We start from the raw sequence: 26,567 nt of genomic DNA, 5'->3' as shown, positions 1-26,567 counted from the left end.
TGTTAGCTTCTGCTACTTGTGCTGGCACTTCCATTTCTTACTAAGGGAATTGGCATCAAGAGTATTAATTACAGAAGTTAGAACACAACTGTAGGAAATTCTCAGCCCCCTCAAACTAGAAACGAAAGAATGTAAGGATTTTTTCTTATGTTTAATATCAATTAGTAAAGCATGGTTGAGATCAATAACAGAATTGAAATGCAATTAAACATTGCTATAATAAAATACCATTATGGTTACTATTTACAACTTGGTTGTGGTTAATAACCAGTGAGACTGGTGCTCATTATAACAGATAATGAATAATTATTTGTTGTGGTTCAAGCCCAGCCAGTAACTCAGAACCATGCAGCCGCTCACTCACTCCCCCCTGTTCTTCCTCCCCTGACTCCCAGAGGGATGGGGAGGAGAATGGAAAGAATGTAAATGCCACGGGTTGAGATAAGAGCAGTCCAGTAACTAAGGTATAACACAAACCACTCTTACTGCCACCAATAATAATAATGATAAGGGAAATAACAAGGGAAGAGAATACAACCACTCACCATCCATTGACCAATACCCAGCCCAACCTGAGCAGTGATCTAGCCCTTCCGAGTAACTACCCCCAGTTTATATAGTGGGCATGACGTGCTGTGGTATGGAATACCTCTTTGGCTAGTTTGGGTCAGGTGTCCTGTCTCTGCTTCCTCCTGGCTTTTTGTGCCCCTCCTCACTGGCAGAGCATAAGACTGAGGAAGTCCTTGATCAGAGTAAATATTACTTAGCAACAACTAAAAACATCAGTGTTGTCAGCATTGTCCACAGGCCAAAAGTCAAAAACACAGCACTGCACCAGCTACTAAGAAGGAAAAAATAACTGCTACAGCTGAACCCAGGACATGAGGTAATATTAGATATCTTATGTACTAAATGGCTGTCATAGATCCCCTCTTAAAATTATCCATCACTGTATTTTAGAATAATTCAAAAAATATTAAAATACTATTGCAATAAAGCACAGTGTAATGAGTAGGAGAAAGAAACAGGTTCTAAAAAATGATGAGATACTGCTTAGTAAGTTGACCTTTCAGAAATACCCTCATCTTCACTTATCTTCAAAATAAAACGCAAGATTATTTTTAATTACAGCTTAGGAGCATGATAAGTTTTCATAATGAAAAGTCACTCACATTTGAGCCAGCTACAGTTTTGCTGTTATAACATGGAATAACACTTGAGTTAAGGTTGCATGACAAATACCGTTCTGCTCTGTTGTATTTCGGATTCATAATTCTGCATTTTTTCAGCTGTGACATAGCTTTTTTCCCCAATATAAGTCTCTAATTCCTCAAGAAATATAACACAGGGACAGAAGGATAAACTGTTCAAATGAAGATGTTCCCTATAGAAATGTTTAAGTGTAAAACCCCCAACAAAGATGATGTTCTTTTGCAAGACAACTAGTAAACTTTTCTCATTGTACAGGAAAAGATCTTGCTTTTTAAATAGCTTTAACCACAGAAAACAGCAGAGGATTGAAAACTGGAATTTGACATAAAGACAGCCCTCATTAAAAAGAAATGCCTATGAGTGTATTGTCACAAATTGGCTTAGAAAAGTTTTTCAAACATGCACTTTCTGCATACATGTCTGAATAGGAATCTTCTAAGCTTTTGAAGAGCAAGAATGGGGAAGATTGCTCCGAACGCACGTGTATTGCTAACTCCACAGGGAGAAGGCAATGTGAAGCAACACGAAAAATTGGCTGTACTTCTGGCTACTGTGCAAAGTTGCTCTTTCCTCAAGCAAAATCAAATTCCATTGCTATTTCACTATTTACAACACTTGCAGAGCAAAGTTTGCTGAATGGCATGAATGATACATTTATGTTTTCATTTTCTCAGGTTTACTAGTTTGCTTTTTTGGATTTAATCACATGGGAGTTGGCTACCCTTATTTTTCAGTAAGGTTTTCTATTCCTTTTGCTAGGTATCACTGACACTCCTCTAAATGTACTGTATTCACACAAATAAAACATACTGATTCCATTAAAATAATGGTATACCATGGACTCAGGTGGAGTATCTCTTGCTGTACTGGAAAAAACTTTCCTCCAAATATGCCTGACTATGGCCTTATGTCCTGGTTTCATCTGGAATAGAGTTAATTTCCTTCCCAGCAGCTGGTGTTTTGGCTTTAGTCCAAGAACAATATTAATAACACACCAATGTTTTAGTTGTTGCTAAGTAGCACTTACTCTGATCAAGGACTTTTCAGTCTCTCATGCTCTGCCAGTGAAGAAGGGCACAAGAAGCCAGGAGGAAGCAGAGACAGGACCTCTGACCCAAACTAGCCAAAGGACTATTCCATACCACAGCATGTCATGCCCAGTACTGGGGGGAATCATGCAGAAGGAGCCAATCACTGCTCAGGTCAGGCTGGGTAGTGAGCAATTGTACTGTGCATCACTGCTGATTGTTGTTTTGGTTTTTGTGGATTTTTTTTTCCTTTCCCCTTTTAGTTTGATATCTCTTTCCTTGTCATTTCCCTATTAGTAGTAGTAGTATTAGCGTTAGTAGTAGTGTTAGTATTCTATTGTACTTCAGTTATTGGGCTGTTCTTATCTAAACTTGTGGTGTTCACATGCTTCCAAATCTCCTCCTCATCCCACCCAGAGAGTGGAAAGGCATGGAGGGGTGAGCAAATGGCTGCATTGTGCTGAGTTACTGGCAGGTCTTAAACTATGACACCTCAAATGATTTGGATCTTCCTAGCAATGCTACATGCCACACCATGCACAATGTATTGTGAAAATGGTAGCTCAGTTCAGTGTTACCAAAGCTGAGACGCAACATGCAAGCACTCTCATGGGAATCTTGCTACCAACTTTCCTTAGATTAAACTCAAAATCTTAAAGTGTTTTTGAATAAGCTTAGATTCTCTTTATATTTATAGAGCACATATCCTATGGGATTGAAAATGTCTGCAGTGGCAAAGTTGGATGTAATATGAGTATGATGACAGAATTTGCGTTCTTTCTTTATGCAAAAATGCAGACTTTCTTGAAGAGGAATTAATAAAATCCAAGAAATGATATTTCTCTGTCTTGGCATAAAACCAGGTATGATTGAGAACAGGGGCTTGGTTTCATTTCACAGTCTAATATAAAAGCTCACTAGCTCTGAGACAGACTACACCAAGGAGATAGAGCATTTATACTGCTCTGCTTTGTTACATCTGTGTTTTCCAAACCACAGAATAGAACTTCTTTTTCAATCTTCATTTCTACAGAAAGAAAGCAGGAAAGGTTATTATCATGTTGCTAAGGGAAATGCATCATCCCATCATCAAAAGCCAGTATTATAGATTGACAGTATTTGGAGAGAGTTATGGCTTGTAAAACCAGTCATTCACATTACTACTGGAACAATATTGCTGTCTCTTAGAGTGAGTCAGGAAGAAATAACAGAAACAGCTACATTTTATATTACTTTTATTTCTACTTAAGGGCATTGGCTCTGAGATCTATTTGACTTCCTGGTCTAGCTTCCATTTTGCTTGAATTCCAATAGAAAATATTTCCCGTTTTGAAAATTGAATGAAAATGAAAGATTAAATAATGCTTCCTGCCTTTTTTCCCTCATATCATTTTCTACTGTAAAATACAAAAGGAGACTTTTAATATGAAGAAATACCTTCATTTTTTTATTAGAGCAACTATTCCACTTCAAAGAAGTCATTTACAACCCATTTTGAGCTATAGAAGCAACATTTCCTTTAAAAATAAATAAGGGCAAAACCAAATACACGACAGTGTATTTGCCAGAGTGCTCCTGATGCAAACAGAGCAGTGTTTGCATACCTCAGCTGAGAATTTAAGCATGAGAGTTTATTGTAAGTATTTTATTTCCTTACCTATTACAATTTCATCTGAGCTGAGCAGCCCATTTCTTTGTATGTGACATATCTTAGTGGTTTCCCAGGTACAGGGAGAAACAATAACTACCAAATCTGCCTTATGATGTTGAGTAAATTTCAATGTGCATTTAATGTGGTTTCCCAAGTTAAAAAAAAGACATGGTTGCTTTAGTATCTTGGCACAGCATTGCTCCATTTCAGCCAAATCTAACTGTGAGGTAGGGGTCTTGAAAACATTAAACCTCTAAAGAGAAAGAAGAATCAGTGAATAGCTGACTGTGGATATACCCATCTGTACCTCCACCAAGGAAACCACCGAACAAGCACAGTCCTTAACACTTTAAGAGCAGGAATCAGCTGGCTAGCTAGATGGCTATGAACTGTAGGGTGTAACTCTTGCTTAGACATACAAAATATGGGAAAAAGAAAGAAAGAAACAAACAAAAACAACAACTTTTTTTTTTAAAGGGGTTGGACAGGTCTGATAGGTTGATATTTCCTGCACTAGAGGCATGTGCAGGAGAGACGCAACTTTGCATCATCAACCTTCATTAATTCTACTTAGAATCATAGAATAGTTAGGGTTGGAAAGGACCTTAAGATCATCTAGTTCCAATCCCCCTGCCATGGGCAGGGACACCTCACAATAAACCATGTCTTCCAAGCCTCTGGCCTTGAACACCACCAGGGATGGAGGATTCACAACTTCCCTGGGCAATCCATTCCAGTGCCTCACCACCCTCTCAGTAAAGAACTTCTTCCTTATATCCAATCTAAACTTCCCCTGTTTAAGTTTTAACCTTTTACCCCTTGTCCTGTCACTATAGTCCCTAATGAAGAGTCCCTCCCTACCATCCTTATAGGCCCCCTTCAGATACTGGAAGGTTGCTCTGAGGTCTCCACGCAGCCCCAATGTTCTCAGCCTGTCTTCATACGGGAGGTGCTCCAGTCCCCTGATCATCCTCGTGACCCTCCTCTGGATTTGTTCCAACAGTTCCATGTCCTTTTTATGTTGAGGACACCAGAACTGTACACAATACTCCAAGTGAGGTCTCACGAGAGCAGAGTAGAGGGGCAGGATCACCTCCTTCAAACCCACTATCACAAAATGGTTTGGGCGGAAGGGACCTTAAAGCTCATCCAGCTCCAATACCCTGCCATGGGCAGGGACACCTTCCACTAGAGCAGGTTGCTCCACGCCCCTGTGTCCAACCTGGCCTTGAACACTGCCAAGGATGGGGCAGCCACAGCTTCTCTGGGCACTCTGTGCCAGTGCCTCAGCATCCTCACAGGGAAGAACTTCTCAGCTTTAATTCAGCATCATCACTAAGTGACTGAAATTGCAACCCAAGCTACTGGTTGTTTTCACACAGCACATGGATACTTACTGGGGAAAGGGGAAATTTTAAGAGAGATGTTCCTGTGAGTGTAACTGTCCATATTATGACACGTTTGAGACACCGGTGCTGAAAAACCAAGTTCCCTCTTCCTTCTCTCAGCAAACAACTAGCAAGATGACTGCTTTACTTGCAGCCAGAGCTCCAAATACCTGGAAAGCTCCAGGAGACTTCTTCCAAGAGTCAGCCTGTGTCTAAGCCTATTCTGTGTACCAGGGCTGGATACCATGAAGTCAGGTGAAAAAGTGACATAGAGATACTTATTTCTCACAGCACAAAATTTACCAAGTTGTGTCTATTGTCCCATCATTATTAAAATGAACTACAGTGAAAGGCCTGTGGCTTATGCCAAAACTGTTTTATGATGTAACTTTTATGTTTCCTGCATTTTTGCAGTAACTAATCATTCTTCGTTAAAACATGTACTTGAAATGAAATATAATGAGAAATCTGTTGATGAAAAATGACATACACACATATACAGGAATGCACGTATCAAAAAGTATCAAACACAGTCTTATAAATAATGGTTTAGAGCTCTGGTTTGCTGCAAAAAATATCCTCTCAAAACCAACGACATTTTATTCTAGGTACGTCTTGAAAATTGCATGTTATATATATACATAAAAGAATACCTGATGATCTCAAAGTAATTTAAAGAACAGGAAGCAGTAATAATAACACTTTATAGTAAAGCAGATAATACAATAAGCCAAAATTCATATACAGTGTTTACTATGAAATTAATTAACTGTACCTTGAAAAATAATGGCTCCTCAGGAAGAGGGCTAACAGGGAGTGAGGTGGTGCTACTAGCTGGACTCATGTCCGTACTCTGAAAGAAAAGCACACAGGGGTTTGCATTTCCAATCATGTTCTACAGACATCGTTTTACATTTTGGGATTAAAAAAAAAAAGCTCAAAACCAACACTGAAAATCCAACAGAATTAGATTGACAAAACAACCGCAATCTGTACAGCATTTACCTTTAATTAGTAAAAATATTTCACTAATGGTTAAGTATTTTGCATTTTCTTTATTTTAAATGAGCTCCCCATTCAAAGACTGAAGCATATGAAAAAATAATAAACATACTGTGTCTTATAAAGGAGTAATACAAGAGGTTAACTGACAACACAAAAAATTGCTCATATGAACAAGTATGATATACAATTTTGGCTTAATTAGTATTTTTATTATTTTGGGGATGTCCCAGTAGTAAAGTTAAGAGGCATATTTAACAAGAAAGCAATATACTGAAGGAAAGTATTTGTATCAAAGTTTGAAAAACTATCACTTTCATGTGAGTCAATATATCTTACAAATGAACACTAATATATGAAAAGAAACAGTGAACTGCAAAGTTAATACTGAAAATTAGTTAGTATATTTCAATGAAAATTAGTTAGTATATTTCAATGGACCTATCCGGTCAAAATGCTTAAGATTGGTCTCTTTTTTAGGTAATATTTCAGTAACCTATTAGTTAGTATGGTCATTATTTTTACAGATGTGACAGACATTAAAAGAGGTGTGTGGAAAATCTTAATAATTTGGAATTGTAATAATAATAGAAGAACAAAATCTGGATTAAAAAAATGCACAAAAAATTGTTCTGAAGAAAAATAGACTATATGATAAATCTTAGGAAATAAGTCCTTAAGTGCTAAAATAAAAAATATCTGCCAACAAAAATCACAACAATAAACCAGAAATAATGCAATGGAGAATACTGAAAAAAAGTAAATTTTGCATGGGGTAGAAATCAATTTCCTTTTCACGCTATGGCATTGCAGTGTAGAATGATTTAATGAATTGAACTTCTGCAATTAACTAATCAGCTGTCTGGTTTCCTATCACTATAAATCTATTTTGACCCCTTCAAGAAGTCCAGATTCTGCAAGTGAAGAACACTGCTTCAACTATGAAGTTCTAACAGGTCATTCAGCAGATTTTTAAGCAGAGATACCATATTTTACTGAACCAACTGATACAGGATTAAAACTGAGATGAATTTTTTACAAAATCCCTATGTCAAATCTCAAGTAGAGGACATGGAGTTCAAAGTTAACACCTACTGAGAAAACCACAGAGCTTAATTAGATATGTATCAGTTACACCATATCTGAAAGAAAAAACAAGTTACTCGCTAAGTGAAAGCGATGTAAGTAAAGGAGAAAGGAAGGGAGCATGCTAATTATTTCCAAGGAGAAAGAAAGAAACAGGTAGTTTATAACCCATGCAACACAACAAAAGTAGCTGAGGAATAAGAGAGATTATAACATGTCAGAAAGCCACTATCTTTGTTGAAGCCACTGCTCTAGCATTTACAAACATAACAAATTTTAACACTGATTCTGCACTGGATCATTAAGGAAACTGGTTGATATTTACCTAAAGGAAGTGAAATATAACCCTTTTAGATTAAACTCAAAGTGCAGAGAAAACTGGAGACCTTCTCTGTAAGAATGTTCTGCCTTAAAAGCCAACAGTTCAGCTGAGGACACTTTGTCTTTTAATTTACACAGTACAGAAAAACCCTAAAGGGGGGTGGTGAAATCAAGTAACTGCTTTCCAAACCAAATCAAGCACCCTAATTTGCACTTAGAAGTGTGTAGGAAGGCAGTCCAATCTTTTAAGCATTGAAACAGTCTCAGGATGAAAATCTGCAAAGTGGATTGGTACCTGTATGCTACACGAGCTGGAAGCTCTTCAGTGAGAGCTGGAATCTAAGAAAGGTCAAACAGCCCTGAGGATGCCGAAGATGCTTCTAACAAAATGCCTCAAAGCTCAGCCACATGATGGCCTCAGAAAAACATCCACTTTTTTGTGATGACTGAAAACAAGCCAGCCCAGGTCTGGATGCCATGCTGATGTGGCACTGTGCCTGAACTAGAAAGGCTGCTGAGAGGTGGGCTATATTAGTAGGGGCACCGTGACTATATAGCTTCTGGACTGCAAATGGTTTGAGTTTGGCCAGATAGGAGCACTGGCAGAAGAGCCTGTGTCTGGCTAGAGCTGTCCATGTACATATAGCATCAGTGCCCCCTCCAACAACTTCAGTAATTTTCCTCTCCAAAGAATGCAGAGCAGGTTCTCTGCCAGTGTAAATTAATTAAATCCAGTGGCACTAACACAGTTTATTATAGTGCAGAACTGAGTGAGACAGTACCAAAAGGGTTGTTTCTTGAGCTATTAAAAAAACCCTTTCCAAACTAATCACTGCTTTTAGAGATGCTGTCAGCTTGCCCTCTTGAAGGGACATATAAACAATTACAAATAACATCACACCTTCCACCTAAATTTACCATCCCTAAGGTATTTGTCACGATCACACTTCACATACAAAAGATACATACAAAAAATACATACATACAAAAAACCCCTATCACTGTGAGTCCAATGAGGACTTTTTATTTGATGTTGCCTAAACCAAGCCTGTTCTCATAAAAGCAGCCACACTTAAACTGGCTTAAAGCTGACAGCTTTTAGTTATAGATTAATCAGAAGATGCTACACCATTAGGCTATAATCATATCTTTTAAGTCATAGTAGATGTTAAACATGATTCGTACCATAATGATATATATTTGGCAAAATTAGGTAAATCAGGACATCTCTTAATTTTGCAGTACTTTGCTGTGCAAGTATACATTCAAAAAGGATTTCTGATGCATAGTGATACCACAGCTGCGTTTTGTAGACTGAGCCTTTTCCTGGTATTGCTGGAAACCTGAGTGTTCTGGAGGGCAGAGAATTTGTAAAGCTTTAATCACCTAAACTCCATTTTTAAAATGTCTGAATACCAAGCAATTCAAGCATTTCTCAGAACAACAGTTTAGAAAATACCATCTTGTCCATGTAGAAAACAACCCTGTGAGCTTTCCTTCCTGTGCTTTTAGGCATTTTTTAATTTGGTGCAGGCTGTTAAAATCAGAAAATTGACATTATTAGAATTTTTCTGATAGCTGTTCCACAATTATACTGATCAATGCTCAAGTTTTCTTCTGATTTCTAGAGCTGATAAGCCTAAATGTACATCATCCTCTTTGTGCAACTGGATGGGTATCATGGCATCATTCTAGTTGGTGCTAATCATTTAACTCTAGAGAACAATGTTAAAAATGTGATTAATTTCAGGAAATTTCTGGATATCAAGGCAAAGGAAGAAAACAAAGTCTAAGAGAAAAAGTTTTCCCACTTCTGCATCCTATTTGGGGATCTAGGATCAGGATTATCCTTGAGGACAGATTGCCACCATTTTGCTGCATGAAAGAGAAAGCAGCTCTTTCTGAAGCTTCTTTAAAGTAGTCACAGGCTTGGTTTTGTCTTGTTTTCTTCCACTTGCTGTAACTACCTCAAAAGAGAATGTTTCATAAGCCTACATAGTGACGTAAATTGCCTAACAGCAGGTTAGAGAATGTAGTCAGTGTTTTTCCAGCAATACAGAAGATCAAGTATATATAAATGTACACTGTTAAAACCACACTCCTTTGAAAACAAGTCATCTTCCAATCTTCAGCAACTGTTCTTTAAACAAAACCATACTCACTTCACATCATAAATTGTATTTTTTCTCACTACAAAACCCTTGTCTTTAATCTGATCTTCTCTATGAAGGGGCCTATGTTTCAATCTTTATTAATTGTATCATAAAATATGGACCATCCACTGTATATCATTCACTGACAGAAGCCAATTTAATTTGTTACCACTGCTTTTCAGCAAGGGTAAACACTGCAATGATAGTTGACTTCTCTGGAGATCAGCATCACAATTTATTGATCTAAGAAGTTACTACCGACAGAGAAAACCTCCACTGGATATTTGAGCTAGAGATCAAATAAATCTTTATAATAACTGAAGAAAAGACAATCTGTGTCCTTTATAGCTTCTTCTAAGGAGCAGTGGATGAGAGTTGAACTGACTTTCAGGGTGATAGTTCTAGTTGTACCATACGTGATGCCACTAAGTATCATTTTAAAACTTGGAAGTGGAGTAGAACTATGAAATTAAATAGGTGCAGTCAGCAAGCTCTGTAGTGACATTTTGATATACTGAAGGTAATCAAAGACCTCCAAGTGGAGTTATTTAATGGGTCTGCATAACATCTTTATGAAATATTGTGCTTAAATATTATTATCCCACTTTATCAATTAAAGTAAAACAGAAGGGGGAATGATTTGCCCAAAGCTATGAAGTGCTGCTAAAAACAAAGATAGAAATTAGGAACTCACAAGTCCAAGCACTCCATTTACATCCAGAGTACGCAATGCTCCCCTATGTGCTTCTAGAGTGGCTTCTGCAGTTTCTGCATTACTTAAAGTCATGAAGAGCTTTTGCTCTTCCTGCAAATAAAATTACTATTAAAAATTAGTAATGATAAGAACAAAATGTAGGCAATGAAATGAGCCTTCACCTCCCACCATGCTTGACTAATTTCCCCCAACATCCTCAATCTCATTAAGAATGGAAGTGATTCTTCAAAATGTATTTAGGTCTATTTTATAACATCTTAGAATATAATCCAGGTGGTTATTTATAAACCTATTTCATGTGTCTTTTATTAATAGGCATAGTTAATTATCATTACTAATATGGGCAATTATCAGCTGAGACATATAATAACTATTTTCCAGTATTTGGCTGGTCCATTGCCTAGAGCTTGCTTTTCCGATAGCTTGAAAGGCTGTGCAGTTCTTTCATCTAACCTGCATTATCAGAGCTCGGATCACAGGGGTGAAGCATAAATTACAGCTGCTTCTTACTACCTCTTTTTATGCCAGTACATGAGGTGTGGATAGCTAAGTTTTTAGTGGTTCAATTACCTACTGATTCTCAACTAGCACTTAGTATATGGGTGGGCAGATCAGCCTCCATTCCTCTTACCATCTAAGCAAAACTAATCACCTGAGCTGTGAAATGCCAGTGGGAAATTTCACCTGATCTGTCACTTAACAGCATTTGTATGTCCAGTAATGTTTAACTTAGACTCCAACTTCTCAGGAACTTTGAGCAAACACATTAAATGCAATATTTTGCACAGCAATTATTTTTTTTTCAGCAAGAAGGAATTGGGATGAAGGATATTTTGTTGACTATTATTTGTTTATAATTTGGAAAAAAACTGGAAAGATGCTCTTTTAGCCTTTTAATTAGGCTAAATTAATTATAAAATCCATAACCAGCAAGCGACATAGACAGTCCATAGTTTGCTGCAGGCCTATGGTGTTTGAAATAGTTAGAGTCAGATTATATTTTCACATTGTTCACTTTATATTAAATTTACACAAATATTTAAGTTTGCTAAGCTAGCTATCTTCCCCCTCTCTTTATATTAAATGCAGAAGTGTAAGAATACCAAAGTACCAGGTACAAATTACTATTAACTGCTTTTCAGTTTCTAAAAATGGGAATATGAAAATACCTAACATTGAAAATACCTAGTAGCTGGCATGAGGAGAACACATTAATAAACATGTTTTAAAATTTGTAAACAAAGTAGAAAGCTGAACTAAGCCTCTTAACAGGGGCTCAAGAATTAGAGGTTGCCGGTTTACAACTGAGTACATATAGAGGGAAAAAAACAGGTTTTTTTATAAGCATATGTCATTTTCTCATAATAGAAAATGACATGTATATCACTATATAACTAATAGATTTATTTAATAGTAAATATGTCCTCCTTTCTGCTCTTTTTTTTTTCACCTTGATTTTTCATTGCTTAATTTTCCAGTCTGTCTTTATTCCCCACTTTCCTTCATGAGACTCATAATAAACAGAGACACAAGTTTCCTTGGTCAGATAACTTCCTGGCACACAGAAGCTGGATAAAGGGTCCATTAATATGTGGGAGAAAACCACTCTTTTTACCTTCACAAACAGCAAATTCAACTCGAGTTAATCTCTAAAAAAACCCTTCACTTCTATCTGCAAGCAGAATATAATTTCAAAAGTAATTTGGACAATGACTTTGGGGTTAACATCTCTTTGAGAAGAGTATCACAAGATCATCAATGACTGTCACTGTGTGAGTTGGGATCGCTACTATGACACAATATATTAAATGCAAGTCCAGTCATATTTCTATCCTAATGAAAACCAGAGGGTTGCTTTCACAGACGCAAATGCTTTGTTGACAACACAGTGGAGAACTCATTTCCTTGAGCAAAAATCTACTCCCTCCCTCAGTTTCTATTGTTTCTTTCATACTTCATTGACTATACTATCCAGCCATGACATTTTGTTACTGTATATTCTTCCCTAATAATATCATATAACATCAGCTTTTTCTGCTCTTTCAGCAGTCAATTGAGAGAACCAAGTACTCTCCTGGGATTTTAATCTGTGGGCTGCCTATTTCAATTGCTTTTCTTCAGGAGATCTTTCAGATTGAAAATATACACATTTTTTTTTCTCAAACTGCTTTCAGTTTTATAGCAAATATGACAGTTATCTCATACAGCAAGGTTAGTGATGGTTTTTTTCTTACTCGTCACAAAGATATTTTCTTTCTCCACAGCTTCCATCGCAGTACTAACAGACTGAGACTCCATACAGCCATAGCCTCAATCTGGAAGAAAATGTCTGCATTCAGTCAAAGGAGTTTACCAGCAAAGTGTCTCTGGGCTCTCTCAAACTCCTGCATTTTCCCTGTATACAGGTCCATTGTTTTTCTGGTCTTACAAATAAAACACTTTGAAAAGAAGTAATCAACTAATTAAACTGAGAAGTTTCAAATCTGATAACAGAATTGCCTCCTCTCCCTCCCTTACACATCCACACATGTTCTGCATCATTACGTATCTAAACATACTGGGACAAGCTATAAGCTGGAGCCAAAAAGGATCAGGTATTATATTAATACAAACAATAGATGCACCTACAGTTATACTAAAGAGGATACAAACATACACAGGATATACATTCATATGCTTCTGGATATGTGGAAATAACTCTTTTGATGTGTTAGGATAAAAGTGTTCCTGAAAACATGTTGTTGCATGTTTAAGCCCCGGCTGTAAATTAGAACCACGCAGTCTACTTCCCCCCCCGCCACTCCCCAGAGGGATGGGGAGGAGAATCGAAAGAATGTAACTCCCACGGGTTGAGATAAGAACAGTCCAGTAACTCAGGTATAACACAAATCACTACTGCTGCCACCAATAATAATAATGATAAGAGAAATAACAAGGGAAGAAAATATGATACCGCTCGCCGGAAAAGAGCCCGACCGAAAAGAGCACGTGCCCTTCCGGGTAGCTCCCAGTTACATCCCCGGGCATGACGTGCTGTGGTATGGAATACCTCTTTGGCTAGTTTGGGTCAGGTGTCCTGTCCCTGCTTCCTCCCGGCCCCTCCTCCTCCCTGGCAGAGCATGAGACTCACAAAGTCCTTGGTCAGTCTAAACATCAGTGTTATCAGCTCTTCCCAGGCCAAAAGTCAAAAACACAGTGCTGCAACAGCTACTAAGAAGGAGAAAAACTGACTGCTACTGCTGAACCCAGGACAAAGTTCCTCTGAACTATCCACAGATGGCCACTGTTGAAGCCAGGCTTTAGGTGCCAGTTTCATAAAAACAGTTCCTATGCTCACATACTCATACAATTAACTGTTCTCCACAAAGCTCTGATGTTCATCATCTCCTTTCAGCCTATGTCATGTGCACCACAGGAACTTTGTCCCCCTCTACAATATGTAAAAGTTCTGACTGGGCTGGGCCAGCCCTGTTGGCAGATCCTCTGGTGTTGACCAACCAGGTGGCCTTTGGTAAGTGTGTATCCCAATGCTTGAAAGTTCCCCCACCCATTGCTCTCAGTGTAGTTTTTAACAGCCCATTATACCGTTCGATTTTCCCAGAGGCTGGTGCATGGTAGGGGATGTGATATACCCACTCAATGCCATGCTCTTTGGCCCAAGTGTCTATAAGGTTATTCCGGAAATGAGTCCCATTGTCTGATTCAATTCTTTCTGGGGTGCCATGTCGCCACAAAATCTGGTTCTCAAGGCCCAGGATAGTGTTCCTGGCAGTGGCATGGGGCACAGCGTATGTTTCCAGCCATCCGGTGGTTGCTTCCACCATGGTAAGCACATGGCGCTTGCCGTGGCGGGTTGGTGGGAGTGTGATATAATCAATCTGCCAGGCCTCCCCATATTTGTACTTCAGCCATCGTCCTCCATACCAAAGAGGCTTTAACCGTTTGGCTTGTTTAATTGCAGCACATGTTTCACACTCATGAATAACCTGGGCAATAGTGCCCGTTGTTAAGTCCACCCCTCGATCACGGGCCCATCTGTATGTTGCATCTCTGCCCTGATGGCCTGAAGCGTCATGGGCCCACCGAGCCAAAAATAATTCACCTTTATGTTGCCAATCTAAGTCCATTTGAGCCACTTCAATCTTAGCAGCTTTATCCACTTGTTGGTTGTTCTGGTGTTCCTCAGTGGCCCGACTCTTGGGTACATGGGCGTCTACATGGCGTACCTTCACCACCAGGTTCTGCACCCGGGCAGCGATATCTTGCCACAGTGCAGCAGCCCAGATGGGTTTACCTCTGCGTTGCCAGTTGCTCTGCTTCCATTGCTGCAACCACCCCCACAGAGCATTTGCCACCATCCATGAGTCAGTATAGAGATAAAGTACTGGCCACTTTTCTCGTTCAGCAATGTCCAGGGCCAGCTGGACGGCTTTCACCTCGGCAAACTGACTCGATTCACCCTCCCCTTCAGCAGTTTCTGCAACTTGTCGTTGAGGACTCCATACAGCTGCCTTCCATCTCCGATGCTTTCCCACAATACGGCAGGACCCATCAGTAAACAAGGCATACTGCTTTTCACTTTCTGACAGTTTATTATATGGTGGGGCCTCTTCAGCACGCATCACCTCCTCCTCTGGTGACATTCCAAAATCTTTGCCCTCTGGCCAGTCCCGGATGACTTCTAGAATGCCTGGACGACTGGGATTTCCTATTCGAGCTCGTTGTGTAATTAGTGCAGCCCATTTACTCCATGTCGCATCGGTTGCATGATGTGTAGAGGAGACCCTGCCTTTGAACATCCAGCCCAGCACGGGCAACCGGGGTGCCAGGAGGAGCTGTGCTTCAGTGCCAATCACCTCCGAAGCAGCTCGAACCCCTTCATAGGCTGCCAGTATCTCTTTCTCAGTTGGGGTATAGCTGGCCTCAGATCCTTTGTATCCCCGACTCCAAAAGCCGAGGGGTCGACCTCGAGTCTCCCCTGGAGCTTTCTGCCAGAGGCTCCAGGTAGGACCATTCTCCCCAGCTGCGGTGTACAGTACATTTTTTACATCTGGCCCATTCCGGACTGGTCCAAGGGCTACTGCATGAGCTATCTCACGTTTAATTTGCTCAAAGGCTTGTTGTTGCTCAGGGCCCCATTTAAAATCGTTCTTCTTCCGGGTCACATGATAGAGAGGGCTTACAATCGAACTGTAATTTGGGATGTGCATTCTCCAGAACCCCACAGCACCCAAGAAAGCTTGTGTTTCTGTCTTATTAGTTGGTGGAGACATTGCTGTTATTTTGTTGATCACATCTGTAGGGATCTGGCGACGTCCATCTTGCCATTTTATTCCCAAAAACTGAATCTCCTGTGCAGGTCCCTTGACCTTACTCCGTTTTATGGCAAAACCAGCTTTCAGCAGGATTTGAATTATTTCCCTCCCTTTCTCAAAGACTTCTTCCGCTGTATCACCCCACACAATAATGTCATCAATGTACTGCAGGTGTTCTGGAGCTTGCCCCTGTTCCAGTGCATTCTGGATCAGTCCATGGCAAATGGTAGGGCTGTGTTTCCACCCCTGGGGCAGTCGGTTCCAAGTGTACTGGACGCCCCTCCAAGTAAAAGCAAACTGTGGCCTGCACTCTGCTGCCAAAGGAATTGAGAAGAATGCATTGGCAATATCAATCGTGGCATACCACTTGGCTGCCTTTGACTCCAGTTCATACTGAAGGTCTAGCATGTCCGGTACAGCAGCACTCAATGGTGGTGTGACTTCATTCAGGCCACGATAGTCTACTGTTAGTCTCCACTCTCCGTTAGACTTTCGCACTGGCCATATGGGGCTATTAAAGGGTGAGCGGGTCCTGCTGATCACTCCCTGACTCTCCAGACTACGGATCAGTTTATGGATGGGAATCAGGGAGTCTTGGTTGGTGCGATATTGCCGCCGGTGCACTGTTGCGGTCGCGATTGGCACTTCTTGTTCTTCGACCTTCAGCAACCCCACAACAGAAGGATCCTCTGAGAGACCAGGCAAGGTGGACAGCTGCTCATTTTCCTCAGTCTCCAAAGCAGCAATCCCAAAAGTCCATCTGTACCCTTTTGGGTCTTTGAAGTACCCTCTCCTGAGGTAATCTATGCCGAGGATGCATGGAGCCTCTGGACCAGTCACAATGGGGTGCTTTTGCCATTTCCTTCCAGTCAGCCTGATCTCAGCCTCCAGTACAGTTAACTCTTGGGATCCTCCTGTCACTCCAGAGATATAGATGGGTTCCACCCCTTGACAGCTTGACGGCATCAGGGTACACTGTGCACCGGTATCTACGAGAGCTTTATACTTCTGCGGGACTGATGTGCCAGGCCATCTGACCCACACAGTCCAGTAAATCCGATTGTCCCCTACCTCCACCTGGCTGGAGGCAGGGTCCCTCTAACAGTCATCACAACATTGGACACCTAAGTCGTATTGAAAGGGATTATTCTTCGTTATCACAGGAGCTGGAGTAAAATCAGCTCTTCCGCTCCATCTGGGAACCTGCTCACCAGAGACTGAAGCCGCAGCTCTCATGGGATGATTAGTCTTGACCCTTGTTCCTATTTTCAATTCATGCGCCTGTTCCTCCAAAGCTGAAGTAGGTTTTCCATCCCACTTCGTCATGTCTTCTCCATGATCCCGCAGGTAAAACCATAGGGTGGCCCGTGGTGTTTGCCTTCTATATCTTCTGTCTCAAACAATAGGACGTCTTTTGTTAACAGCTGAGACGTGTGTTGGTACATGTGAGGAGCTGGATAAATCAGATAGATCGTCCCTCAATTGTTTGACATCCTGGGACAGTTTTTCCACAGCTGAGATGATGGAAGGGGTGAGATTGTCTTCGAACTCTCGGAGTTTATGAATCATTTCATCCACTGTTGGTGTTACTATGTCACCCCAGGTTACTGTTGCCAATGAATGGGCATATGATGACGGTGCATTCCGTGTAAGTTTTCGCCACATGGGTCGTGTACATTCGACTTCATCTGGGTCTATGGGTATATCTCCGTTATTCGGTTTGATGTGATAGATCATCTCTACAATGGCTGATTCCCTCAGAGACTGGATGCCTTTGTCTAAAGTAGTCCACTTGGCCGAACGACTCGTAACATCATCCTTGTATGGAAACCTTTCTTTCACAGCTGCCAAGAGCCGCCTCCAAAGACTGAGGGACTTTTTCTCTCTTGCAATTGCTTTGTCAATTCCCCCTTCTCTAGCAAGTGATCCCAGCTGCTTGGCTTCCGTACCTCCTAGTTCGTGACCATCGGCCCCATTGTCCCAGCATCGGAGCAACCAGGTGATGATGTGCTCCCCTGGTTGACGGGTAAAATCTTTTCGCATATTCCGTAGCTCGGTTGAGGTCCGAGGTCGAGAAGTCACCTCTTCTTCTTCTTCTTCATGTGATGATGACTCCTGACCAGATGCTGTCCTGAGTGGTGAATACATTGTTTCTTCATCTTGCTTCACCCTTCTTGCCTCTTTTTTGCTTTTTCTCTTGCGTAGAGGGGCAATCGATATTGGTACGAATTGGTCCTCTGGTTTAGCTGCAGTCATTATCACTGTCGTTTGAGTAGCAACAGTACTTGTCGCTGGGGGTGGTGTAGCTGCTGTCGTTGGAGCTGGGGTAGCTTCGCTGTCTGTTGCAGTTGAAGTTTGAGTAGCGGCTGTACTTGTCGCTGGGGTAGCTGCACTGTCTGTTGCAGTTGAAGTTTGAGTAGCGGCTGTACTTGTCGCTGGGGTAGCTGCACTGTCTGTTGCAGTCGAAGTTTGAGTAGTGGCTGTACTTGTCGCTAGGGGTGGTGTAGCTGCTGTGCTCGGAGCTGGAGTAGCTGCGCTGTCTGTTGCTTCGCCCTCAGATCCAGGGACATTTTTTCCCTTTTGAAGGTGCTGGATAGCGTTGAACAAGGCCCGGTAAGCATAGGCCAAGCCCCAGCACGTTGACATGATTTGTCCCTCTCTGGTATGACCAGGATGACAGCACACCTCATTTAAGTGTTTTACTAATTCTTCTGGATTTTGCAGTTGTTCGGTGGTGAAATTCCAAAACACTGGAGGGGCCCACTGACCGAGATACTTGCCCATACTATTCCACACACCCTGCCACTCATGGCTATCCAACCTCGGGGAAAATCTCTCGGTCCCCCTATTTTGTCATCTAACCCCAGACAAGACCCAAACCCGACTCTGCTTAATTCTTGAGATCAGACGTAATGGTTGTGGACAAAACACACTCTGTATGCGTGCCAACATGGTGACCCCCATCACAATCAGCAAACAGGTCTCAACAATATTAAAAGGCCACTCAAAAATTTCAAAACTCTCAAACGATGCTGTAAACGGTCTGGGAGGGGCACTGGGAGGGTAAAAGAATGTCTCCTTCATAGGTTGACCACCCAGGAAGGAGAAAAAAGATGTATAGTTGCTAAGCATTTGTATTATATACCTCCCAAAGTATAAAGGTGGTGACCACACTGGGAACACAAGCCAGATCAGTTTCATGATCAATCCTTCTATTGTATTACAAGTCATTGCCACAAAATACAACGAGACAATAACCTTAGCCCAAGCCCCACGCTTGAAAAACACCAACACAGCAAATACCGGCTCTAAGTAACCTACGGCATATTGAGACTGTGAGATCAAAAACAACAACTTTGAGAGCCAATAAATCAGCATTGTGACGAGTGACTATTAATCCAAAACACTGAATGCTTATCACAAATACGATTAGACACACTCTGGTCAGATCTGTCGTTATCTCAACCCTTCGTGCCCCACGTTGGGCGCCAAAAAGAACTGTCGTGGTTTAAGCCCCGGCTGTAAATTAGAACCACGCAGTCTACTTCCCCCCCCGCCACTCCCCAGAGGGATGGGGAGGAGAATCGAAAGAATGTAACTCCCACGGGTTGAGATAAGAACAGTCCAGTAACTCAGGTATAACACAAATCACTACTGCTGCCACCAATAATAATAATGATAAGAGAAATAACAAGGGAAGAAAATATGATACCGCTCGCCGGAAAAGAGCCCGACCGAAAAGAGCACGTGCCCTTCCGGGTAGCTCCCAGTTACATCCCCGGGCATGACGTGCTGTGGTATGGAATACCTCTTTGGCTAGTTTGGGTCAGGCGTCCTGTCCCTGCTTCCTCCCGGCCCCTCCTCCTCCCTGGCAGAGCATGAGACTCACAAAGTCCTTGGTCAGTCTAAACATCAGTGTTATCAGCTCTTCCCAGGCCAAAAGTCAAAAACACAGTGCTGCAACAGCTACTAAGAAGGAGAAAAACTGACTGCTACTGCTGAACCCAGGACAAAGTTCCTCTGAACTATCCACAGATGGCCACTGTTGAAGCCAGGCTTTAGGTGCCAGTTTCATAAAAACAGTTCCTATGCTCACATACTCATACAATTAACTGTTCTCCACAAAGCTCTGATGTTCATCATCTCCTTTCAGCCTATGTAACATCTTTTTTAGTCTACAAGAGAAAGACAGTCCTTCAAGACAAAGATCTATTTGCGCTTGCTATTAATGAATGTTTTTCTTTAAGGTACACATTTTCTCATACACTAAACTCATGTCCAAAACACTACACATGCTTTACTGTTCATTACACCCCTTTGCCCATAAGCACGTAGGGATATAGGTGACATCTCTTGCAACACTGTGGTCAGTTTTCTGCCTACAGTTTCCATACCACTTTATTTTCATCTAAATGAGGAAAATGTTTCATAATACTAATAAAATTTATTTTATAAATCTGAAACATAATGAAGCCAGACTGATTTTCGTTAATAATTTCCTTCTCAATTGTCTGGATGTTTTCTACCTTTATCTTACTTTGTAAGCACCAAGAACAACATTGCCAGATTTTCAAACTGGTATTTTTATGTGAGGCTATGTTTTATTTTTCTGTGTTTCTCAAAAAAATTCAGATGCCTTCAATTGCTACGCATTTCACTGAGGTTTTAACAAGTCACTTTGCACTTTCTAAATGTGACTGCAATTATTCTCACTTCTTCATCAGTACTCAGAAGGGTTTTTACAATTTCAGTATGGAACCATTTCTGACAGGGTATTTTAACTTGTTTAGATGCAGAGGCTTCATGCTCAAAACTGCCTTGAATTCCCCAATAACAGCTTAAAGGAAACATTTTAAACATCTGCATGTGTCTGCTGCTAAATCAAGGAAGACAGATTTCCCTCCTCTCTCCACCCACCCCCCAACTGCAAGAAAAGCAGAAATTTTATGATTAGAAATACGCTTTTCTTGGCTGCAGCACTTCTTCAGTATGATGCTGTTAGAAATAAAAGGTAAACATTTTTAAAGCAAGTTTTGCTATGTTATTAGCTTCACGGTGTTTTTAATAGTAATGTTCTTTAATGATTTTAAGAAGTTGAATCCCTTTGTGTAATATAAGGCAATATATTAACTCCTGAAATGTAGAAATTCTGATTATCATAAACACAGCTTTAAAGCCTGCTAAGCCTGCTTTTTGGTTTAGCAAGCAGGTTCCGAAGGGGACTTGGTCAAGGCAGAACAAATATTCCTTGATTTTGTAAATAGGTGGTGCTCTGTGTTTCTACCTCCATACAACAGCTTTCATTCTTTAAGGAAAGATCAAGAAGGAACTTCAACTCCCACCCTGGCAGAAGGTTCAACAGAAACTACCCCAAATGCAGTAAGCTCTCCACAGTCTTTCTAGCTCTACTTGCCTTTCCATTCTCTAGCGTAATACTTAATTCTCCCATCAGCTCAAATAAGGATATGTCAAGATTGTCAGCTCTTTCTTACCTTTTAGGGTACTTGCACACAGCATCTTCTACTCACTGTACTTCTCACTCCCACACCCATCTCACCACCAACAGTATTCCTGTTGTGCTATCCATCTGGACCTGAAAGTCTTCTCACCTTCTCTACCTTTCTCCCTTTTAGTCAATGCCCATCCCCTTCAGCCCATATATATAGGCTGATATATATCATATATTAAAATACATTTAATATATATAAAGAATATATAATAGTAACATATTCATATACATATATTTTACATAAAATTACACACAAAAAATTGACTGAAGGAATCTCTTTATGTAGTTGCTGTGATACAGTAGCTATACAACTGGTTTGCTAATGAAAAGATACAGAGTGAAGCTGGTCAAATACTGCTTCTCTGAAAAATGCCTCCGGTTTTACAACAGTGAACCTCCATTTTGACACAGCTCCTCAGCCGCAAGCTCTGTACAGTCTGGTGAGGCCAAACTGCACTGCTTAAGAAACTGGTGCATCTTGTAAAGGAATGGAGGAGTTGGAAGTTGCCTGTCGTAGTACTTAGGCACTGCATTATCGTTATTTTTAGAGCTTTCAGATGAGTGTTTTGTTTTCGTTTTTGTGTTTTGCAATGAAATTGTATATTAAGCTTGCTGAGATATCTGAATAGCATTTTATAAAGCCATTAGCAATAAAATATTCATTTTTCACTTGTATGATGCCCAAGAATACAGATGACTATAATTTCTTCCTACCCTTCAACATTAATATGGGGACCAGGGAGAAAAACTGAACACACCTTTCACATTCATTTAACTACAATGGAATATGAGCTTTTCGAATGAAAAAACAGTTACAAAAAAGTACTATCTGTTTTCTTTGGAATTATTGTTATTTGCATCTCTGCTATTGTACTTACATATTTATTTATATATTTGTATGCATTTATATATTTATTTCCTAGTTTGGTAATTCCACAAAGCAAGGCTAAAGTATAGGATCCATCACCATGTGATAAACCAGTATTCCTAGAAATAGCTTTGGTAGAACTACTACAAAAATAAACCAGCAAGAGACAAAGCAAATGAGGACACATGTCAGCAAGCTCCTAGGCTCATGCTACAAGCTAGGAGTTTATCCATATTCATGCTATACCACAAAGCGGCTGTCAGCCTGGCTTATCTCACGGCAACCTCTCTCCATTGCGTTTCTTTTATCTGCTTCTTTTCCCTTCCCCTTGAATCCATCACTATGATTTTAGTTCTCGGCAGCTGCTACTGCTTACAAGAATCTCTGTAGGCTCAGTTATGGTAAAAACAGAAGTTTCTCTTGGCATCGTTGTTACATCCTCTGCTTCTCAGCACCACAAAGGTGATGGCAGGTGCTAACAGCACTTGGCGGCTGCAGGGACGCCATGTGGTTCTCACTGCATCAGCTGTTTATGGAGGCAACCTCATGCAGGGCAAAATGCATGGGACTCCCTTGTCTTAGGCATAAGTTGTCACCTGAGTTACAAGCAAAAGCTAGTTCCCCAAATTCTTCCTAAAACTCCCAATAACTCCAACTGAAATTTATATCTAAAAGGATACACACCCTGAGAGGTCATAGGACCCGCAGGCAGCAGAAACATCTGGGTTTAAGTGATGCCTATCAGCAGAGCTTGGCTGAAAAGCCTGGCTCACATTATTTCTTATATACTCTAGCTCTTACACTGTTGCTGCTCCCAGCCTTTCAGCGGTGCTAAGTTCAATACAAAAATTTCATCAGTCTGCTTTTCCATAACTTAAAGTTGGGACAATTTTCTATTTGCCTCCATCAGATACTGTGTAGAGAGAAGAATTTTGGAAACGCATTGCTCTGACAAAAAAGACAAATGTTTTTTGGCAAAGAGTTTGCACTGGAATACAGTAAACAGATCAAATATGAGAAACTTTTAGCACATACACTGCAGATGAAAAAATATACTCGTGGAAAATTTTCAAAACAAAAAAATCGGTATTGAGGGAATTCTAAAATGAACATTGTCCATGCCTACCTATTTCATTATACTTTTCAATTAATGGCCACATACTTCTTTTGCCTCTAGTTTTGTTTCAATCAGAGCACATGATGACGACTTTTAAAAACTTCTCAACTACTCAATATTTTTTTAACATATGACACTCATATTGCAACACTGGGATGTTGCAAAGGGTCTGGAAGCTGCCCACGTACCATCAGAGAAAATTCTGATCTCAGGTTTCAATCCTTTCTAGTCTAATGGCTCCATTTCTTTCACTCGGCTGTGCTTGTCCTTCAGTAGTATAAAGTCTAATTGGTTTCTGTATTAGAAGGGCGATGGATGGGTGCCCAGCAACAGTTTTAACCCTTGTCATAGCCAGAGACACGGAGTTCAGTACCAGGAGTTCTGGAAAATCTTACATTAAATAAAGCCATATTAATACACTTTTTCAAAATAAGGAGAATTTTCAGCTTTTACCGATGGCTCTTAAAGATGATACATTAACAGTGAATACAAATGAGTTGTACATTACTTTTCATTTGCTTGTTTTCTGCAAAGAAGAGTACTGCAACTAGTAAGCACGAAAAAAAATGCCAGTCTGCAGCTTTATGACAGATGCACACAAAAATCCAATAAAAAAATCTTCATCATTTTAATGTGTTTTTCATGAAGAATAACAACGATTTTCACAGGATTCTTGTTGAATGCTTCTGACAGGTTACTATAGGCAAGTACCTGAACTTAAATTTAAGTAAGAATACTGTGGTTTGGAAAGCTACTTGCAGGCATATATTTTTCAGAGGATTTCTACAACACTACACAAACTACAAAACGATGAATACTATTATTTCTATCTATTTACCACAAGTTCCCTAAAACAAACAAAAAAACCCCACTTTTTTAATGTCACTAGTAAATGCTTATTTTGGGAGCCTGTGAAAACCAAGACTAATTGCCTGAAAGTCAGACTGTGTTTTAGAAAATAAGATGTCTATCATCCTGAAACCAGGAACTAAAACCAAACAGGCTTGAAATCTGAAGAGTTCTGTATGCAACGCCTATGCCGTTCTTCACGAACTGGGATTGCACTATGCCAAAATGGAACCATCCCACCGAACACAAACTGAATCTAGGTCAGATACATGTATTAAATATACACAGTAAAAGTAAGGAAGAAATTATAAACCTTAACTATTGATACTGCTAAAGTCTTTTCAGGAGAAGATTGAAGCTTAAGCAAGTAAAAGCAAACTGCTCTTCAATGACTGACAGAGGCCAAGAAGATACCTCTCTCCCCATAGGCAACAGTACTGGATTCCAAATGCCTACAAATGCACACCTGATGTCCTTAGTCTGCATGGATTCCTAAGCTACCTTAAACATTCAGAAAAGGAAAAAAAAAAAAAAAAAAAGGCACAATATTTCCATTCATTCCACTGAGAGGCAAAACTATTGAACGCTTTCAAAAAAAAAAAAAAAACCAAAAAAAGAGAGCATTTCCTTGAACACAGGATGTCATAATATTCTGAATTTTCAAAAAGACAAGCATAGGCCTTCACCAGATTTACACAGCAGTGACTTATATCCCAACAGTCACAGATTTCAGTGATTGATGTTTCCATTTTATAGACAGACATTTTATATAAGACATTTTTATAGAATTTTCCATTCTATAGACAGACAGGAACAGCCTCACGCTCACAGGCCCTTGTTCTCACGGGAGACTTCAACCACCCTGATATCTGTTGGAGGGATGCTACAGACCAGCACAAGCAATTCAGGAGGTTCCTCGATTGTGTGGAAAACAACTTCCTTCTGCAAGTAATACAGGAGCCGATAAGGAGAGGCACCATGCTTCACCTCGTGCTCACCAACAGGGAAGGGCTCGTTGGGAATGTGACACTCCAGGGCAGCCTTGGATGCAGCGATCATGAGATGGTCAAGTTCAAGATCCTCAGGACAGTGAGAAGAGCGTGAAGCAAGCTCACTGCCCTGGGCTTCAAGAGAGCAGACTTTGGCCTCTTCAGGAACCTGCTTGGTAAGGTTCCATGGCATATAGCCCAAGACTGCTGGTTGTTATTCAAGGATTACCTGCTACAAGCTCAGGAGTGGTACGTCCCAACTAGGAGGAAGTGCAGCAGGAGGGCCAGGAGACCTCCTTGGATGGATAAGGAGCTGCTCAGGAAAATTCAAAGGAGAAAAGAGGCTCATGGAAGGTGGAAGCAGGGACAGGCGGCCTGGGAAGAATACAGGGATGTTGTCCGGGAAGCTAGGGACCAGGTGAGGAAAGCTAAGGCCCAGTTAGAATTGAACTTGGCTAGGGATGTTAAGGATAACAGGAAGGGATTCTATAGGTACGTAACGAGTAAAAGACAGACTAGGGACAACGTAGGCCCCATTCAGAAGCTATCGGGAGAACTGGCTACCCTGGATCTGGAGAAGGCTGAGGTTCTTAATGACTTCTTTGCCTCGGTCTTCACTGGCAAAGGCTCTGACCACACCACTCAAGTCTTGGAAGGTGGACGCAGGGACTGTGAGAATGAAGACCCTGGGCCCACTGTAGGAGAGGACCTGGTTTGAGACCATCTTAAAAATCTAAACATACACAAGTCCATGGGACCTGATGAAATCCATCCGCGGGTCCTGAAGGAGCTGGCGAATGAAGTTGCTAAGACACTGGCCATCATATTTGAAAAATCATGGCAGTCAGGTGAAGTTCCTGATGACTGGAAAAAGGGAAATATAACCCCCATTTTCAAGAAGGGGAAAATGGATGACCCGGGGAAGTACAGACCAGTCAGTCTCATCTCTGTGCCTGGCAAAATCTTGGAGCAGATTCTCCTGGAAGGCATGCTAAGGCACATGAAAAACAAGGAGGTGGTTGGTGACAGCCAGCATGGCTTCACTAAGGGGAAATCCTGCCTGACCAATTTGGCGGCCTTCTATGATGGGGCTCCAAAAGTGATGGACGGTGGCAGAGCAGTTGACGTCATCATTGTGCAAAGCATTTGACACTGTCCCACATGACATCCTTGTCTCTAAATTGGAGAGACATCAATTTGATGGGTGGACCACTCGGTGGATAAAGAACTGGCTGGATGGCCACACACAAAGAGTTGTGGTCAATGGCTCAATGTCCGGCTGGAGACGAGTAACAAGTGGTGCCCCTCAGGGATCTGTGTTGGGATTGGTCTTGTTCAATGTCTTTGTCGGTGATATGGACAGT

The 26,567-nt window shown here is 40.8% G+C and overlaps 1 protein-coding gene across 1 annotated transcript in view; it reads right to left on the bottom strand.

Annotated features, from left to right (window-relative positions):
• CCSER1 (coiled-coil serine rich protein 1) overlaps positions 1 to 26,567 on the bottom strand; it is a gene marked incomplete at both ends in the record, with an annotated part of 646,590 nt that overhangs the window by 361,051 nt on the left and 258,972 nt on the right. Inside the window, one exon of the mRNA XM_080638355.1 lies at positions 6,055 to 6,132. Coding sequence (XP_080494481.1) covers positions 6,055 to 6,132 — 78 coding nt within the window. The remainder of the gene's footprint in view (positions 1 to 6,054; positions 6,133 to 26,567) is intronic.

This window comes from Psittacula echo (assembly GCF_963264785.1).
Source record: "Psittacula echo genome assembly, chromosome: 1".
Classification (NCBI taxonomy): domain Eukaryota; kingdom Metazoa; phylum Chordata; class Aves; order Psittaciformes; family Psittacidae; genus Psittacula; species Psittacula echo.
Note: the sequence above shows the minus strand (reverse complement) of the source record. Positions and strands in the feature narration are given on the sequence as shown.